This window comes from Schistocerca serialis, chromosome 1, assembly GCF_023864345.2.
Source record: "Schistocerca serialis cubense isolate TAMUIC-IGC-003099 chromosome 1, iqSchSeri2.2, whole genome shotgun sequence".
Classification (NCBI taxonomy): Eukaryota; Metazoa; Arthropoda; class Insecta; order Orthoptera; family Acrididae; genus Schistocerca; species Schistocerca serialis.
In genome coordinates, this window is record NC_064638.1 from 848,436,279 (window position 1) to 848,450,903 (window position 14,625).

A 14,625-nucleotide genomic window follows, 5' to 3' on the forward strand; every position below is an offset into this window, starting at 1 on the left:
CATACTGAGAAATTGGAAGGAGCGATCTATACTCACTTGAAAAAAAAATTTTTAATAGCCGAGATCTCACTAATTGATTTTTGATACCAACGGCCGGTTTCAACGGTTGAAAATGTCATCTTCCGATCTTCAAAAAAACTTTTGTTTATAAATCGTGTTCCATTAAGCATTTATCACTCATGCCCTACCGTCATTATCATGGAGAAAACACAGCACAGTATACATAGGTTTGTCAAAAGTAAAACCACATACAGATAAAAAGCACCTTATGCAGATGGGCATTTTCACACACGTTGTACTCCATTGATGCTTGTCAGTTTTTGAAATGCACAATATACAGTAAAAAATGTACATTTAGACAAATGTTTACGTTTACATGACTTGTTGTATACACCATGGACACCTCAGCAGAAGCGCATTTGCGCGGTATACTTTGACTGAGATGTACCCATGATGTATATTACATGACATGCAGACGTAAACATTTGTACAAATGTGCATTTTTACTACATATCGTACATGTTAAGTACTAAAAAGGCTCAGTGAAGTGTGTGAACACGCCCATTTGCACATGGAGATCTTTATCTGCACACTGTTTTACTTTTGACAGACATGTATAATGTGCTCTATTTTCTCCACGGTACTGAAGACATTGCATTAGTGAAAACGCATAATGCAACACGATTTATAACAGAAATTTGTTTGAAGACCTGAAGATCACTGTTTCAGCTTGGGAACCGGTCGTCAAAAATAAAAAGTTAATTAATTCGTTCTCCACTGTTAAAAGATTTTCATTTAAATAAGTTCATTGACAGTTACTTTTGGAAGTGGAATGGAATTTTAACGAGAAGATATTAATTATAATCACCTTACGAATGTTGCAGTTCTTAATTACTTGGGGGAAGAGCATTAAGACTTCTTCTCCTAGATAATTAAGAACTGTAATAAACAGGAAGGACAAAGAAATTCCTCTGTCATAAGCTGTCGTAATTTGTTTGTTTCCACACATTTGGCGTCGCATAGGTTTCTATGTAATTTCTCTCCGTGTTTTACGTGTATGAGACTGCGCTGGTGAATAGAGACGCTCTCTGCTTCGATCCTATTAGTCTGATTCGCTCGCAGGACGGCAGCTGCCCTTGGGCAGCGCCTCATACTGGTCTCAGTCCTAGCCAGTCCCACGTAACATAATCGGAGACATTTTCTACCCATTGGGTTACTCAATTGGAAGCAAAATTTTTCAAAATGTAAGCAAGACCATTACGTTGTGTAGATGCACCACAGGAGCTTAAAGCTAAACTACGTCTCTCTGGAGAGAATATGAACAAAATCAACGACAAGGATACCTTCATACAGGAGTCTAGCAACATCTATGAAAATGCTGCAGGCTCTTTGAGTACTTTACAGTATTCTAGGTAACTCCGTCGCTTTTATTTCACTCTGCAACTTAATGTCCACTATACACACAGAATCACTGGATCCTTCGAAACCACTTAATAAGTATTTTTTTCTAAAGGTCTTCGAACAGATAGGCACTCATCCTTGCATGTGCTCCTCCTCCGTACGATATAGCAATTCCTTCGGCAGAGTGTTGACTTGTGGTAGACTTCAGTCATACGAGACTACGCTGAGGCTGTTCAATGACTGTAGCTAATTATGCATTATAAATTATTAACCGTTGTGCTGCACTGTTCATTTCAGCATACATCCTGTTATCGAGCCTCGATTTCAAGACGCCAACACAGGTGACGCAATGGTCAAGAGAATGAACGCGTGTTCAGGACGATCGGGATTCGAATCACCCTCTGAACGGTTTCCAGCACAGAAAGAAAGAATATTACAGCATTGTTCCTGAGAAACCCAGCCTCTAATCGGAAAAGTTTTTTTCCCTTGTACTCAGTGACAATATTTCGTCGCGAATTTTGTGTGCAGATTGTGTGTTATGTATATTTTTTGAGTGCGGGTGAGTGTAAAGGGTTAATGTCGAGATGTTCCTTTAAAAACGCCAAGACCAGTCTTCTTTGATACCCTTGTCCAGTCAGAGGTACCTGTCTCTAGCTGTCGACGTGACGTTAAACACCAATCTCGTGTCTCTGGACGCCTGCAGTATCCTCTTCCATAATGTGAGGGATACAGTTCGTTCCTTATTGATCTAGTAATGATACTGACATCGATCTTGTATGTAATGTATCGGATCTATCCTTAATTATCTCTGCCAGGCCGGAGTGGCAGAGATGACGAGGGGCTGGCTCATGTTACGAAAAAGGTGTGGTTTTAGAGCTGGCTGAAGTGGCCGAGTGGTTCGAGGCGCTACAGTCTGGGACCGCGCGACCGCTACGGTCGCAGGTTCGAATCCTGCCTCGGGCGTGGATGTGTGTGATGTCCTTAGGTTAGTTAGGTTTAAGTAGTTCTGAGTTCTAGGGGACTGATGACCTCAGAAGTTAATTTTTTTTTTTTTTTTTTTTTTTTTTTTTTTTTTTTTTTTTTTTTTTTTGTGCTTTCGCTGCGCGTAAATGTGAGTCGGTCCGCTGTGAGAGAGCCAGTATGACCAGTATGACAGGCCGCGGTAGCGTGTGATGTAAGTGGTCGAGCATACAAGCTTAATGAATGCTGTCTAAGATTAATTTCGGAATTTAAGAAAGAATATTTAATGTATACAGGGTGTTACAAAAATGTACGGCCAAACTTTCAGGAAACATTCCTCACACACAAAGAAAGAAAATATGTTATGTGTGCATGTGTCCGGAAACGCTTACTTTCCATGTTAGAGCTCATTTTATTACTTCTCTTCAAATCACATTAATCATGGAATGGAAACACACAGCAACAGAACGTACCAGCGTGACTTCAAACACTTTGTTACAGGAAATGTTCAAAATGTCCTCCGTTAGCGAGGATACATGCATCCACCCTCCGTCGCATGGAATCCCTGATGCGCTGATGCATCCCTGGAGAATGGCGTAATGTATCACAGCCGTCCACAATACGAGCACGAAGAGTCTCTACATTTGGTACCGGGGTTGCGTAGACAAGAGCTTTCAAATGCCCCCATGCATGAAAGTCAAGAGGGTTGAGGTCAGGAGAGCGTGGAGGCCATGGAATTGGTTCGCCTCTACCAATCCATCGGTCACCGAATCTGTTGTTGAGAAGCGTACGAACACTTCGACTGAAATGTGCAGGAGCTCCATCGTGCATGAACCACACGTTGTGTCGTATTTGTAAAGGCACATGTTCTAGCAGCACAGGTAGAGTATCCCGTATGAAATCATGATAACGTACTCCATTGAGCGTAGGTGGGCGAAACTAAAATGAGCTCTAACATGGAAATTAAGCGCTTCCGGACGCCATAACATCTTTTCTTTATTTGTGTGTGAGGAATGTTTCCTGAAAGTTTGGCCGTACCTTTTTGTAACACCCTGTAGAGACTGAAGCAGTGAGTGAAAATTTGTACCAAGGCTGGGAATCGAACCCAGGTTCGCTAGCCACTTAGCCACCTTGATACAGCGGTTTTCACAACTGCACGGATTACTCTGGCATGCCTCCCTCCTAGATCCAAATTCTCACTGGCGCTCTAGTCTACTTTAAATTCCCCCTTACACACGAACAGAACTGCCGAGGCTCTCCATGTTGTGGAATAGCACCTCAGTGTCGGACGTAAATGGGGAATCCAGCACGAAACCAAGGTGCAGGTACTTATACAGATGAAATGACACAGTTTCAGATACTTTACTGGTTTCATACAGAAATGATTTTATGTATATAGACTAAGGAGGCGAGTGAAAATTTGTACCAAGGCCGGGAAAGTCTCTGAAATTGTGTCATTTAATTTCTATAGTACCTGCAGCTGGGTTTCAGGCTAGATCCCCCATTTACGTTCGATGCTGAGGTGCTATTCCAGAACATTCCACAACTGTTCGTGTGTAAGGGGGATTTAACTTAGACTGGGGCGGCAGTGAGAATTTGGACAGAGGAGAGAGGCATACCAGGGTAATCCCTGCAGTTGTGTGAACCGCTGTGGCTAGCACGCCTGCCTAGTAAGCTGGAGACCCAAGTTCGACTCCCGGCCTTGGTACAAATTTTCACCCGCCGCTTCAGTCTATATACATAAAATCTTATCTGTATGAGACCAGTAAAGTCTCGAAATTATGTCATTGCAAGAATATTTGAGGTATTATAGCGATTGTATCGAGCCTAACAAGGGAAATTCCCCATCGCAAACCCCTCAGATTTAATGGCAAGATGGCGCAGTGGATATCTCGTCAAAAGCTGAACACAAATCAAGCATGAAAACACGAAGAAGGTGTACAGAACTGTGAAAAAAGAAGAAAACTGGAAGCGGTGAAGGACCGAAGCTCAAGATGTACAACATTGAGCACAGTAGAATAGCGGCGGCTCAAATGACGTTGGTTTTCCTTATCCAGGAAAAGTTCGTGGCATGTTGGTTTTAGTACAAATAATGATCAGTGTGTTGGACTGCGAATCCGTCTTCAAATATCCCTCGTCGCCATTTTTTTTTTGTTTTTACAAAATTATCAACTGTCCTGCCCGTCGTTGACGTGTCTGCTCGCTGTATTCAAATTTGTAGTTTAAGGTCCGTTTGCAGAAGCGAGCTGTAAAAAAGGAAGCCGCACACGTACATACCTCCTATCTGTTCTACACATGTACCACATGTTATGACCCTTGCGTTCCGTTTTGGAAGTTTTGACTCTTGAATTCCTTTGTTGTAACATACTGCGTAGCCGTTTATTTGTTTTTTTCCATTTCTGTGAGTGGCCTATGCGGCATCTCACTCTATTCATCACGTTTGCTTATGACGGTAATATATTCTTACCACATAACTCATATTCTGCAACAATGTATAATATGACTACAGAGGGAGAAAAGACACGTCAATGACCGGACAGAATTTCATAATTTTGTTAGGGAAAGAAACAGGGGAGGAGGGAGTTTTGAACACAATTTTCCCACTTTGTAGTCCGACACTGAACCACACAACCACAACGCTATAATTCTTGACATTTGCTCGATGGTTCATTTGTTGAGCTTGGACCGTTACGGTTTCTATTTTGTTGCTCCTTTTTTCACAGTTCAGTACACATTCTTACTGTTTTCATACTTGATCTGTATTCGATTTTTGACGGGCTATTGACTGAGCCATATTACCACTAAATCTGAGGGATGGAGCTGCGATGGGGAGTTTCTGTTGCACGAGCAACGGCTAACGCGTGTGAGATCATGTAAGGTGAACTGCGGTGTGAATGCAAGCTAGACAACTTGGGCACATCTGTGTTGAATTTAAAGCAGAATAAATTCCCTGTTCATTTAAATCGTGTGTGGTTTCTAAACGTCTTTTCCTCATTTTCTTAATAAATGAAGTTAGGAATAATACGAGTTTCAATAGAGTACGTGCAACGAGAGGCACAGTTAGAGACTTTAATCGTGAATTGCGTATTCCTTGGTATAAGGCTGTCCTTCAGTGCTGTCATGAATATCACAGGACGATGCCTAACATTTCGGCAGGAAACTAATCAGAACTTCTTTTCCTTGTGACTTTGTACCGCATAGCGCAGGGTTGACACGGTTATTAACGGATGTGACACGGTTAGCTTAAGGGGTAGTCGGCTGGCCTTCTTGTCTTCCTGTCACCACCTCGTTACCTCCTGAGAGAAAATCTGTGTGCCTGAACAGTCTGCGTGCAGTGTTAGTCACACGAAAGCAAGCGAATATTTTCGAAATGTATGTGAATCTTGTAACTGAGGTGGGACTTGGGTACCAGCCCTGAATTCACCTCATGGGATGTGGAAAACAGCCTAAAATCAACACCTGGTCTGGCTGGCGCACCGACCCTCGACGTTAATCCGACGGGCGGATTGGACCCAGAACCGGTGCACTTCCCCGTTCCGAAAGCTGCTGTTTAACACGCACGGCAAACTAATCGGAACACCTTTTAATATCTAATACTGGGGAAGACGTACATTCTGCTGTGGTTGTTTTGTGAGTAGTATCTGCCTTGCGGTGAAAATAGCAGCCACTACCCATTTCACGAGCTAGGCTTTGTTGCTTGTAAGACTCCTATTAGCATTGTGAAACGTATGACTTTCAAATGCTCATGCTATACCCATGAATTGCATACCCGCAAAAAATACAACTCACTAACATTTTAAAAAATGGTTCAAATGGCTCTGAGCACTATGGGACTTAACTTCTGAGGTCATCAGTCCCCTAGAACTTAGAACTACTTAAACCTAACTAAACTAAGGACATCACACACATCCGTGCCCGAGGCAGGATGCGAACCTGCGACCGTAGCGGTCGCGCGGTTCCAGACTGTAGCGCCTAGAACCACTCGGTCACCCAGGCCGGCACTAACATTTTAAAGACTGGTATAAAATGACAGTGCAGGCAGTCCCGAGGAATCGTCTGTATTCCTCCACAAGTTACTCTCCTGTAACAATATCACCTAAGGTGGTTTGAAGGTCGACCTGAGAGACGAATCCCCTTATCAGGTTCTCCAAACAATTCAAGTCTTTTCCAACCATTGGAATAGTCTCCTCGAAGACGTATTTTACGTCAGTTTTCAGGCAATATTTAATCCTAACAGTGTTTGCCACTATACTTTTTTCATTGCCACATGTTTTAATGCGAACTGGTCAGTAACTGTGGCAAAATGATAAGACGTGAGTGTTTTGGTTTCCGACACGTGTTGCTCTGGAAATCTCCCCTCTCCTGCCTCACTCGTTCTTCAGGATAACCAAAGAACTAGATACGTTCCACGCTCAACAGCTTACAAGTCAGCGACTTGAGAATAAGCGTGCATGGATCACAGGCACAAAACACAACACGGAAAAATGAAGTAAAATATTCTGTGACAGATTGTTATACCGGTTGGGTATAATATGTTGAAAGAGAGAGAGAGAGAGAGAGGGAGGGAGACGCACCTCTTTGTCGAAAGGCGCGAGCACGTCCCCCGCGCGCCAGATGTTGTTGCCGCCGGGGTTCTGCTCGAACCCGCCGAGCCTCCAGAAGCCACCGGCGGGCGCCGAGATCGACCCGATCAGCTGATGATCGATCGTGAAGCTGATGGAGTTACGTGTCCATACCATCCCATAGAGGTGGAAGTCGTCTGCGAAGTCACGGCCGTTGGAGAGGGTCCTGAAAATGAAGTGTAAATTACAAAATTATTTTATTCTGTAGTCCAATGTTCATTAAAATACATTCTGTGTCGACATGATATCAAATGAATGAGTTTCCCCAGTTACATTCCATTGTTACAACTGGAATTAGAAAAGAATTTGCTAGCAAACTTTTCTTCCAAACAACCTTTCTGACAATATTTCAACTTCCTAATGAAATTATTTATCACTGTTGATGGATTAACGAGCATGTACCAAACTGAAACAGTTTATATGTTTCAGTGTAGGTAATTATACAGTAAAGGAACTGATGACAGATTTAAGATAAGGTAAGCATATACGTTCCTGGTTAATTCTCGAGCTGACGAGGACTGCTTAGGAGGAATAAATTCATACCTGTATCAGGCCCCTATCTTCCCCGTTAACAACCATAAACGATAGCATCAGTTCTTCCCTTCTAATAATTTAGTTGCAATAGGGTCCACGGGCGTGATAGACTTCTTAAAAGAAATACGTTTCCTACAATGGATGTTATCTATTTCTGTTTTTTTTTTTATGAGTTCGCAAAATAAAAATAAAACGAAAATAATTAACAGCGGATGCAGGGAAGTTATGTGTTTCAAGATCTTTTCCTCTGTACTGAAGGACTCGCAAGACCGAAATCTTCATTCTTTCAATCCCAAAGATGTCACAGGCATACATAATCTCGCTTTCATTATTTATATAACTATGACAATAATTCATCAATCATACACAACCCGGTCACTAGGATGACTCTTATACCGCATTTCTTAAAATTAAACTAACCTCAATGTTTCTCGGGTTAACGCCCCCCCCCCCCCCCCCTCCAACACTGGGCTGTTTTCGGCATCGTTACTTGGATCCTGTCAATCAGGTTACCGTGAATACGAACCAGGATGTTTATTTCAACATTCTCGGTGGCCCTTCTTCTACATCTTCATGAATGTGCTGTAGATATTCTCATCCAAGACAAGAACAACCGTGTTCACAGGACTGCACTGATACGTTCCTGGTTTGACGAACACTTAGGCACCCTATCTTATCTGGACTGGCCCGCTAATCACCCTAAAATGACCGCACAGAAAATATCTGGTACCGGTAGCGTGTAGAAGAGCTGATTGAAACGTAGAAATCACGCCTCCTTCAACTAGATAGCTCTGCAGGATCTAACCATCAATGAGTGACTTCAGCGGAATTTGGTACACCTGTAGAAATTTGAAGAATATTATCAAAACTCGAAGCGTCGTTACACGATATTAGCGTCGTGTCTCCTGCGGTTGACCAACATTTTTGTCGAGTATCCTTATATCAGGAGTTTACTGTCGGTATTTGCCCTGTTAATTTAGTACATGCACATGCAAGATATATTTATTGGTCTAGTAATGTTAGCGGAGTGTACGTCATGACCACGAAATGACAGAGGCTCTGGAAAATGAGGATTAGAATGTAACGTGTCGTCGACTACAATTTCATTGCAGACCGAGTACGAACATGTATCGAGGAAGGATAGATACAAAAGAACTATACGAAAGTACACTGCCTGACAAAAAAAGTGAAACATGCAAAGGACATGGTCGGATGTCCATGTAATTTCGTACTCGTAGTACATATCATCGGCGGGTAAGTTAATATTTAAAGCTGCAATTTTCTGTGACACGAAGAACTGCCTTCAGAGTGCATTAATGTTGTTCACCTTTTGTGTTGTTAGCAGACCTGGCAGGGTATATAAAGCGCATGCAGAGCGTCAGATGTTAAATCATCACTGCGAAGGACACAGAAATGCCGTGTACTCGTGTGGGATACCTGACAGAGTTTGAAAGGGCCTTATTGTTGGTCTCCAATTGGGTGGCTGGTCGAATCGTGCAGTATTCAGATTTGTGAGGCATTCTGATGTGACAGTGACCCGATGTTGGATTCCATGGGAACGTGAATACAGGCATACCCGTCGTCAAGGCTTCGATCGACCATGTAGACAACCAGAGGAGAGGATCGGAGTGTTGTCGGCCAAGCGCATCAAAGCTCCTCCACATCTGCGCCTGTCATCCAAGGGCAAGTAATGGGGTTCTTGGGATGATCCGTGTCATCCCACATCCCTGGTTGGAGACAAGCACCAGCGGACTAGCGAATTACAGTCCCATGCGTAGGCTGCTGTTTACATCATGAAACATCCCCTTTGAAAAATTAATGAATTAGTGTGCCGATAAACCTCTACGTTATTTGATTTTCAAACAGCTGAGCAAAACTGTACGTACTCAGACATTACTCTATTTACTTATTCTGATCAACACTAAATTGACACACAATATTTTTAGCACAACGCAATCTGACTTTCAATAATCCCTACAAAAGAATGGCCCTGACTAACAATAACCTATACCTTTCATGAATCACTTACCTCACAAAAATCTTCGTTACTCGAACTACTGCAATACAGCGAGCGCCACTACTGCCAGCTAAATAAAATATTGTAACTACTGAAGGCACGAACTACTGATAGGCATAGTCAACAAATGAAAGATTTTGATAGAGAACAAACAATGTATTTACCTTAATAGTGTTCAAAAATCATAATATATATATATATATATATATATATATATATATATATATATATATATATATATCAGACATCCAGTCTTACAAATTTACTCTCTCTGATGGACACACGTCCAGATCATCCGCTCTCAAAACTCCGCCATCTCTCTCCCCACATCCACCACTGCTGGCAGCTCACCTCCAACAGCGCAACGCTACGCGCCTGTTCACATCCAACTGCCCAACACTACAATAGAGAATATTTCAACAATGCCAACCAGCCTCCGACTGCACACAGCACAGTCAGTGATTTTCATATAGAGCGCTACATGGCGTTACCAACATAAAAACCTAAACAGCCTACTTACAATCAGAACAGAAAAAATGGCTCTGAGCACAATGGGACTTAACTTCTGAGGTCATCAGTCCCCTAGAACTACTTAAACCTCACTAACCTAAGGACATCACCCACACCCATGCCCGAGGCAGGATTCGAACCTGCGACCGTAGCGGTCGCTCGGTTCCAGACTGTAGGGCCCAGAACCGCTCGGCCACCCCGGCCGGCATCAGAACAGAAACGGCAGCGTTTGGGGCGTTGGCCCGCCGGCAAGCATTCACTGCTGATGAATGGCGTCGCATTGTGTTCAGCGATGAACCGCGGTTCTGAACTAGTCCAGATGACCATCACTGGCAAGTCTGGCAGCGACCTGGGGAGAAGATTCTTCCTTTATTTTGGAGAGGCATAGCGGTGTTACTCCTGGCGTCATTGTGTGGCGAGCCGTTGGGTATGACTTCGCGTCTGGGCTGGTAATGACTGAGGGAAATCTGACGGCGCAACGGTACATCACGGACATCATGAGACAGTTTCGTAGTACTATTTTTCGACAGGAGAATGTCCTTCCATACATGACACGAGTTCCTATGAACTATCTGCGTGGCCAGCAAGATCCTCAAATGTGTCCCCGACGGAACATATATGGGACCAGCTCAGATATCTACTTCGTTCCAATGCGAGTATCCAGGATATGATGAAGTGGTTACCATATCTGTGGGCAGCTTGCCTCAGGAGAGGGTAGTACGGCTTTAGGGCACCCTTCCCAATCGAATCAGCTCGTGCATTCAGACCGGATGGGGCAACTTTATGCTGGTAAGTGGACTCACAGTGCCAAGTTATTTGACTTGATATTGTAATTCCTGAAATGACACCATATATCCCCTCAAGCCATAAAGTTTCATTTTGTTTCCTCCTCCCCTTCTGGGTGCTTCACATTTTTTGTCCGGCAGTGAAGTTTAGGGAGGATTGAGGGAGAACATAGAAGCAATTCAGAGGCGAGCTGCTAGATCTGTTACTGGTAGGTTTGATCATCACGCGAGTGTTACGGAAATGCTTCAGGAACTCGGGTGGGAGTCTCTGGAGGAAAGGAAGCGTTCTTTTCGTGAATCGCTACTGAGGAAATTTAGAGAACCAGCATTTGAGGCTTACTGCAGTACAATTTTACTGCCGCCAACTTACATTTCGCGGAAAGACCACAAAGACAAGATAAGAGAGATTAGGGCTCGTACAGAGGCATATAGGCAGTCATTTTTCCTTCGTTCTGTTTGGGAGTGGAACAGGGAGAGAAGATTCTAGTTGTGGTACGAGGTACCCTCCGCCACGCACCGTATGGTGGATTGCGGAGTATGTATGTAGATGTAGATGTAGATGTAGAGTTCACTGAGAGCCCTAATGTGGATTGAGAACCATAATTTGAGTTACAATCATCCCAGATGGGATTCCAATATTTTAACTATGGCTCCACACCAGCTCTTCTGTTACTACGGTACATTTATTTATTGTTCCACATCCCTACTTTTGACGAGTGCAGTGTGAAATGTCTGAGAAGTAATTTTGACACTATTTGCAACTTGTTCAGAACCCTCAGAAGTACAGTACCGATGCTGTTACAGGTTCGGTCCTCGCGACCTGTGCTGGTAAACACACAGTGCCCGGTGCCCTAGTGCTCCGGCATCGGCCCACGCGGCGCACCAGTCTGCGACGATCCATCAGGCAAGCTGGCCTCGGCGGGCGTGGTGCGCCGTCCTTGACGGAGCAGCATTCGGTCCGACTTGCTCAAAGGTCATTAAGCCAAAAATACCTAATCGGCAGACAGGCAGCCGCAGCCGAGCGGCAACCTGAGTAACGGTCGCCGCTGCTCCCGCTTCAGAAGCCTCACCTCCGCCACGCCTCGACTCACAATGGGTGCTTCACTTTTACCGTTCTACACAGCCACATTTACAGCGAGTGACATTTACATCAGCTATAGAATTTCCCACTATGTGTCACGAAAATGCGCCAAAAAATTACGCAAGCTAACTAATGAATTTATGATCTCCTAAATGATCACAATGGAATGGATAGTCTCAAAAAGAGGTTACAATATGAACATAACAAAAATGAAATAAGGGTATTGGAATGCTGAACTAAATGGGAACTTGTTGATGAACTTAGATTAGGAAATTAGACACCAAAAGCAGTGAGTGTGCTCTGTTATTTGTGCAGCGAAAATAAGTGATGGTGCCTGAAGTAGAGAAGGTATAACATGCAGATAGCAGTGGCATGCAAAGTATTTCTGAAAAAAAAGAAATTTGCTAATATGGAGCGTAAATCTTAAAGTGCAAATCTTAACATTAGGTATTCTGGAGTGCAACCTTGTACGGAAATGAAATGTAGAGGATAAGCTGTTAAGACAACAAGAGAATAGAAGCTTTTGAAATGTGTTGCTACAAGAAAATGCTGAAGATTAGCTTGGCAGATCGGATAAAAAAAAAAAGACAAGCACTGAATAACATTGTGGAAAAAGGAATTTACGGTCCAACTTGACTAAAATGACGGGATCGATTTGTAGGAGATATCTTGAGACAGCAACGAATCGTCAGTTTGGTAATGGAGGTGAGTGTGTATGAAAGTGGAGGGGGGGGGGGGAGAGGAGGAAGGGTAGTAACAATTGTAGAGGGAGACCGAGGGATGAATACAACAAGCAGACTGAATTACATATAGGCTGGAACAGAGTGGAGAAGCGGAGAGACTTATATCGAACCAGTCTTCGGACTGAAAACCGCAACACGCACAAAGGTATCAGAGCTTTCCAGTCATTTATTCGTATTTCTCCGTTTACTGTACTTGCAGATGCAGCAGTAGGTACGAACAGCGCAATTATCATTAAGACCAAGCAAACAGGTTCGTATTATTTTTAACATAGCGCTGAGAGTGCTTGTTCTGATCACTGACAATTTGTTTGTTTGTTAAACATTAAGGCAAAAGAAATAGATATCCTAAAAAGCATATGAACCTCGCCTTAAGGAAGCTACCAGTATTGTTCCCCCTCTCGTGTCGAATATTAACGTAGAACACACGTCCTGATAAACAGCTGAGTATCAGCCCATCGTGTATGGCTCCACTGCGTAGTAACGTGTTCACGTTGAAATAAAACGAAACGGGTATGATGTAAATAAGAGTATTACTACAGTCGCAAAAAATAATGTAACGTACGTAGAGAGGATATAAAATGTAGACTGGCAATGGCAAGGAAAGCGTTTCTGAAGAAGAGAACTTTGTTAACATCGAGCATAGATTTAAGTGTCAGGAAGTCGTTTCTGAAAATATTTGAATGGAGTGTAGCCAAGTACGGAAGTGAAACATGGACGATAAATAGTTTGGACAAGAAGACAATAGCTTTCGAAATGTGGTGCTACAGAAGAATGCTGATGATTAGATGGGTAGATCACATAACTAATGAGGAGGTATTGAATAGAATTGGGGAGAAGAGAAATTTGTGGCACAACTTGACTAGAAGAAAGAATCGGTTGGTAGGACATGTTCTGAGGCATCAAGGGATCACCAGTTTAGTATTGGAGCGCAGCGTGGAGGGTAAAAACCGTATGACTTATGTGACGTAGCCCTATGTACTCCAGAACAAACTTCATCTGTAATTGACTCCTGAGGAAGACAAACAAATTCACAGTTATACGATGAGATTTTTCAAGGTGAAGGAGGCTTGCCATCGAGCAGCATTAAAGAGACTCCTCCCAATTGCACTCCGCTAGCGCAAACATGCGATGTCTGTTTTTACCGTCAGGTAAAGAATTTGATCAGAAAGCCACAAAACGGCTCTTTTCTCTTCGAAAGAGAAAAATAAATCACGCTCAGAGAATACTGGATCAAATACAGTGCATTGCACATCAACCAGACATCCACCTCAACATTCGCTGCCAAATTGTGAGATGAGAGAGAACTTCTTACGACTGTAAATCAGGTTTGTTTTCCTATAGAATTTTTTAAAATATCATGATAATCATGTAACTGTCAATATGGGGCGATTGTAACGTGTGAAAGATGTCGAGGAAATTGCTGATCTCCCTGTTTTTACTATGGATTCAACCTAGCACTTGTAATTCATCAACTGTAAAATAATAAAAGTATGTAATTTTATACACGAACTCCTCGTGTACACCTTATAATCACTTACTGAAATTTATTTCCAATCGTAAATTTTCACTTGTCTTTTCTTTTCACACCATTTATGAAAATACTAAGAAGTGAAAAATACTGAACATTATTTCCGTTTATTTGCAGCGAAAATAACTTTAAAAATGACAATTAAAGAAAATATTTCCCCAAAGGCAGTCGATCCAACGACCCTCCGATCACCGTTCTGTACTCTTTACGCTGCGCCAGCCGCTGCGTGGAATCTACGCTAACATAAATGCCTGATGTCGCACCCGACCCGCATACGATCTGCAATTTCCTCTAAGCTCTTAGCTTTCTGTAGCTCCCGCTGTTGTCACTTCCGTTCCTGGCCAAGCCCCGCGTATACCTCAAATTTGGACGAAATCGGTGGTGTCAATTAGGCGCGGTCCCCTTGTTAGTTACAAAAGCATCTCCAGGGAGAGAAGTCAGGGC

General features: G+C 43.0%; 1 protein-coding gene across 1 annotated transcript in view; it reads right to left on the bottom strand.

Annotated features, from left to right (window-relative positions):
* The window catches only part of LOC126485106 (beta-1,3-glucan-binding protein-like), a 295,917-nt gene that overhangs the window by 11,081 nt on the left and 270,211 nt on the right, over window positions 1–14,625 (bottom strand). Inside the window, exon 5 of the mRNA XM_050108735.1 lies at window positions 6,936–7,149. Coding sequence (XP_049964692.1) covers window positions 6,936–7,149 — 214 coding nt within the window. The remainder of the gene's footprint in view (window positions 1–6,935; window positions 7,150–14,625) is intronic.